The sequence below is a fragment of the Scomber scombrus genome, unplaced genomic scaffold (assembly GCF_963691925.1).
Source record: "Scomber scombrus unplaced genomic scaffold, fScoSco1.1 SCAFFOLD_569, whole genome shotgun sequence".
Taxonomy (NCBI): Eukaryota; Metazoa; Chordata; class Actinopteri; order Scombriformes; family Scombridae; genus Scomber; species Scomber scombrus.
In genome coordinates, this window is record NW_026910624.1 from 5,001 (window position 1) to 10,799 (window position 5,799).

At 45.9% G+C, this 5,799-nt stretch overlaps 1 protein-coding gene across 1 annotated transcript in view; it reads left to right on the plus strand.

The window, feature by feature from the left end:
* The window catches only part of LOC133977145 (L-rhamnose-binding lectin CSL2-like), a 5,877-nt gene extending 592 nt beyond the window's left edge, over positions 1-5,285 (plus strand). Inside the window, exons 2-9 of the mRNA XM_062415277.1 lie at positions 1,640-1,678; positions 2,071-2,121; positions 2,666-2,801; positions 3,451-3,560; positions 3,704-3,748; positions 3,980-4,115; positions 4,483-4,592; positions 5,035-5,285. Coding sequence (XP_062271261.1) covers positions 1,640-1,678; positions 2,071-2,121; positions 2,666-2,801; positions 3,451-3,560; positions 3,704-3,748; positions 3,980-4,115; positions 4,483-4,592; positions 5,035-5,042 — 635 coding nt within the window. The 3' untranslated portion in view covers positions 5,043-5,285. The remainder of the gene's footprint in view (positions 1-1,639; positions 1,679-2,070; positions 2,122-2,665; positions 2,802-3,450; positions 3,561-3,703; positions 3,749-3,979; positions 4,116-4,482; positions 4,593-5,034) is intronic.
* Positions 5,286-5,799: the final 514 nt, after the last annotated feature.

Sequence of the window (5,799 nt, forward strand, 5' to 3'; positions counted from 1 at the left end):
CTCTGAGTGTGGACCCTTCGTCTATATTCTGTCCCTCTGAGTGTGGACCCTTCGTCTATACTCTGTCCCTCTGAGTGTGGACCCTTCGTCTATATTCTGTCCCTCTGAGTGTGGACCCTTCGTCTATATTCTGTCCCTCTGAGTGAGGACCCTTCGTCTATATTCTGTCCCTCTGAGTGAGGACCCTTCGTCTATATTCTGTCCCTCTGAGTGTGGACCCTTCGTCTATACTCTGTCCCTCTGAGTGAGGACCCTTCGTCTATATTCTGTCCCTCTGAGTGAGGACCCTTCGTCTATATTCTGTCCCTCTGAGTGTGGACCCTTCGTCTATATTCTGTCCCTCTGAGTGTGGACCCTTCGTCTATATTCTGTCCCTCTGAGTGTGGACCCTTCGTCTATATTCTGTCCCTCTGAGTGAGGACCCTTCGTCTATATTCTGTCCCTCTGAGTGAGGACCCTTCGTCTATATTCTGTCCCTCTGAGTGTGGACCTTTCGTCTATATTCTGTCCCTCTGAGAGTGGACCCTTCGTCTATATTCTGTCCCTCTGAGTGTGGACCCTTCGTCTATATTCTGTCCCTCTGAGAGTGGACCCTTCGTCTATATTCTTCCCCTCTGAGTGAGGACCCTTCGTCTATATTCTGTCCCTCTGAGTGTGGACCCTTCGTCTATATTCTGTCCCTCTGAGTGTGGACCCTTCGTCTATATTCTGTCCCTCTGAGTGTGGACCCTTCGTCTATATTCTGTCCCTCTGAGAGTGGACCCTTCGTCTATATTCTTCCCCTCTGAGTGAGGACCCTTCGTCTATATTCTGTCCCTCTGAGTGAGGACCCTTCATCTATAATCTGTCCCTCTGAGTGAGGACCCTTCATCTATATTCTGTCCCTCTGAGTGTGGACCCTTCGTCTATACTCTGTCCCTCTGAGTGTGGACCCTTCGTCTATATTCTTCCCTCTGAGTGTGGACCCTTCGTCTATATTCTGTCCCTCTGAGTGTGGACCTTCGTCAGGGTCGGGTGAAGCTGAACGACTCTGCTGCTGTTAATAGGATTAAATGTTCGACTTGGCTGCAAATCCATTTTCAATTTACATTCATAATCACTGCAGTCATTAAAACACTGCAAACTTATTTCATTATTCTACTTTACCTCCTGATTTACTCCCAGGTTTCCTTCTACTTCTGTCTTTCTCCTCCCAACTTCTTCTTTTCTTTCCTTTTCTACCTGAATATTTTATCATTTCACTAAAACACATGGCAATAGATACGGAGATAATCTGACCCAGAAAAGCCTCAATGGACAAACATTTGGCGCATCTATACAAATATTTGTGGTGTTTTTATAAGATGTTAAATGTTAAAACGGGTCAAATTAGACCTGAACCGTATTTAAAGGGTTAAATGCATCCTTCTTTCTTTCCTTCCCTTCCCTTCCTTTCCTTCCTTTCCTCTCTCCTTCTTTCCTTCCCTTCCTTCCCTTCCCTTCCTTTCCTTCCGTTCCTTTCCTTCCCTTCCCTCCCTTCCCTTCCTTCCTTCCTTCCCTCTCTCCTTCTTTCCTCTCTCCTTCCCTCTCTCTCTGTGCTTCATATACATGCTGGTTATGTGTCCTGCAGTGACTCTGATGATGTTTCTGTGTGTTTCAGTGTTAACAGTGTTGTGCTGCAGTGTGCTGAGCAGAGCAGGTAAATAAACACTTTCACTTTAACACGTCTGCTGACTGGAGATCAGCCTCAGACAGGAAATGACCTCGTGTTATTAGTGTTTGATCACTTAACTGCATCTTTATTCAGATATATTTTGACCTAACCATCAGCCGTAACAGTAGAATATATCCAGTGGTTTTATGGTTACTGTGGTTACCACTGGACATATTCTACAGTACTGGATAAATAGTTTAAGCCTCCTGTCGTCCTCCCGGGTCAAATTGACCTCATCTGTTTTGACTGTTCCTTCTTTCCTTCCTTCCTCCCTCTTTCTTTAGTTTTTCCTTCGTTCTTCCCCTCCTTCCCTCTTTCTTTCCTTCCTTCCTTGCTGTAATGAGCAGAACTGTTTCACTCTTTGCTGTGTTTTTCAGAGAAGACGTTGACCTGCGACCTGGAGACATCAACACAGAAGCTCTACTGTGGTACGAACCTCTGAACCTCTCTGAACCTCCGAACCTCTCCGAACCTCTCCGAACCTCTCCGAACCTCTGACCCTCTCTGAACCTCTGAACCTCTGAACCTCTGAACCTCTCTGAACCTCTGAACCTCTGACCCTCTCTGAACCTCTGAACCTCTCTGAACCTCTGAACCTCTGAACCTCTCTGAACCTCCGAACCTCCGAACCTCTCCGAACCTCTCCGAACCTCTCCGAACCTCTCCGAACCTCTCCGAACCTCTGACCCTCTCTGAACCTCTGAACCTCTGAACCTCTGAACCTCCGAACCTCTCTGAACCTCTGAACCTCTGACCCTCTCTGAACCTCTGAACCTCTCTGAACCTCTGAACCTCTGAACTTCTCTGAACCTCTGAACCTCCCAACCTCCCAACCTCCGAACCTCCGAACCTCTGAACCTCCGAACCTCCGAACCTCTGAACCTCTGAACCTCTGAACCTCTGAACCTCTGAACCTCCCAACCTCCAAACCTCTGAACCTCTCTGAACCTCTGAACCCTAACCCCTCTGCAGGTTACGGTCTCATCGTGGTTCAGAACGTAGCAGTGAGTCATCGGGAAACGGAGTCGTGTGTCAGCGGCGTTCGTCCAGATCGACTCGATCCTCCTCTCTGCTCCTCGACCCCCGTCCTCCACATTGCCCAGCACAGGTACGATGTCACATGACCTGATTATTATGGTCTGTATCTCTGTCAGGTGATTATTATTATTATGGTCTGTATCATAGCCTGTATATAAGAAATGGACGTCACATCTGTGACGTCACCCATTGGTTTGTGGACTGCTGCTCGGAGGCCAATAGTATCGGATCTGAGCAGCGCCATCTTGAACATTTCAGGTGCATGCTGGGAGAAATAAAAACAGGGATTCTACTTATATGGGCATCAGGAGGAGCATGAGGCGCCCTCCTGAACCTGTGAACCAATCAACCTGTCAATCACGACGTAGCCACGCCCTAATGCATACCCTGCTTTATCGTCACATATAAAATCAGGGAGGCCAAAATGTCCCAAATGAACATCATACTGCATTGAAGAAGGCTTTAAACTAGCGATTGAGACCATAAACACATTTTGAAAATGTTTACTGAGGTTAGAAATCAAGTGAGAAGTTGGTGAATTCTCCATTGACTTGTATAGAGACGGAAGTCCTTTTGACACCAAAACGGTCGCCCCCTGGTGGCCTTTTGATAGAATGCAGTTTTAAGTTACTTCCTGGTTGGCATCATTTCAGAGGACCAGAACTCCCCTCCTGGTCTGTATCTTTGACAGATGATTATTATTATGGTCTGTATCTCAGGTGTAACGGGAGACACAGGTGTTCAGTCCGGATGGATCTTTGTCACTCAGCCAGACCCTGCAGCAGCAGGTGTGTCTGGATGGAGACGACTTACAACTGTGTTCATGGCAGTAAGTATCACTCATAATACTGCAGTACTTTTACTGATGTTTTTTTCTAACAATGGTTATTAAGATTAATATCTTTATCTTAATAACCATTGTTAAGATTAAGATGAATATGAATAATGTTGTGAATGTGTTCCTTGTTTCAGAGATACATTATGTGTGTCAGAAACACAGAGCTTCACTTTACTGCGGTGAGTTTTTCTTCTTAAGTCTCTGATCTATCAAACATCTTTAACCTTTGTGTTGTCTTTCCTCCCTCCCTCCTACATTCCTTCTTTCCTCCCTCCTTTCCTTCCTTCTTCCTTCCTTCCTCCCTTCTTCCTTCCTTCCTTCCTTCCAGTTCCAGATGAACTGGATTTCCTTTGTGCTGCTAATACATCATGAATCTCATTTCCTAACTTTGCTCCTGTGTTTGTTTTCAGGACGTCAGGTGATCAAAGTGTTGATGGCGAACTACGGCAGGACCAGTAAATGGGTCTGTAGGTACAGCGCCCCCCACAGGCAGCCGCCCAACACCGGCTGCACCAACCCCGACAGTCTGAAGGTGATGTCACAAAGGTGAGCCTCAGCCGACGGTCTGAAGGTGATGTCACACAGGTGAGACTCAGCCGACGGTCTGAAGGTGATGTCACACAGGTGAGCCTCAGCCGACGGTCTGAAGGTGATGTCACACAGGTGAGACTCAGCCGACGGTCTGAAGGTGATGTCACACAGGTGAGACTCAGCCGACGGTCTGAAGGTGATGTCACACAGGTGAGACTCAGCCGACGGTCTGAAGGTGATGTCACACAGGTGAGACTCAGCCGACGGTCTGAAGGTGATGTCACACAGGTGAGCCTCAGCCGACGGTCTGAAGGTGATGTCACACAGGTGAGACTCAGCCTCTCTGATCTTTATGACACTAATCTGTGCTGACTCTCTTCAGGTGTGATGGAAAACACAAATGTTCGGTCCGAGCATCGAACCACATCTTTGCCAACGTTTGTCCCGGGACCCGGAAATACCTGCAGTACTCGTACACCTGCGTAGATCCTGGTACTGTTCAGTTCATGACTCAGAATCAGTCCAACACTGTATGTTAAATATGATGCGTTGTTATAATCAGTGTTGGGGAGGAACTAGTTCCATATAACTGTGTTTATTATTTAACCTCCTGTCGTCCTCCTGGGTCAAATTACCCCGTCTGTTTTCACTGTTCCTTCTTTCCTCCTTTCCTTCTTTCCTTCCTCCATCCCTCCTTCTCTCTTTCCTCCCTTCCTTCTTTCCTTCCTCCATCCCAGGAAAGGAAGGAAGGAAGGAATGAGGGAAGGAAAGAAGGAGGGAGGGAGGAAGGACAGACAGAAGGAAGGAAGGGAGGAAAGAACGAACAGTCAAAACAGACGGGGTCAATTTGAACCGGGAGGACGACACGAAGGTTAATGTTAATGTAGGACTATATTATTTGTTCATATGTAAATGATTTGTTGTGTTTTTGCAGGAAACTGAGGAAACAGCAGAACTTCAGCATCGTTTGATTCTTATTGAAACTAAAAGAGCTGAAGACGGTTTCATGTCCATCAGAGGTGCAAAGATCTGGACTGGATCTAAAGTCAGTGAGGAAAGAAGGAAGGAAGGAAGGAAGGAAGGAAGGAAGGAAGGAAGGAAGGAAGGAAAGAAGGAAGGAGGAAGACTTTGACTCATCACTGCTCTGCATTAACCCTTTAACTCTTTCTGTTCATTCCACCTGCTGAATAAAGTGCTGCTGCTCATTACCTTCATTTACGACTCAACTGCTTCCTCGTTATGATCCACTTCATATTTCTATAGTTCACTGATCTCTGCTGCTGCATGTCTCAGGTTCCTCTCCTCATTAACACACCTGACTCTGATCATTAACTCTTAACGAGCTTCAGCTGCTTGATAGTTAATAATCACAATCAGGTGTTTTAATGTGGAGAGAAACCTGAAACATGCAGCAGCAGCTTAGAAACCTCTGAAGAACATCAGGGAACAAACAACCAGGTACGTTCACTTAAATATGATCATTAACAACATTATTACTAAACAATAAATAAAACAATAAATACAACAATAAACTATTAACTATTCATTTCACTAAAACACATAATAGATACGGAGATAACAGAATATAAAGGGTTAATGATGCTGAGTGCAGGATCAGCGCCACCTGCTGTTTATCTGCGTTTAACAAACACTGAGTTCAGTTTATTTTGAGGCTTTTGGTGTAAAAGTGTCTCCTGGT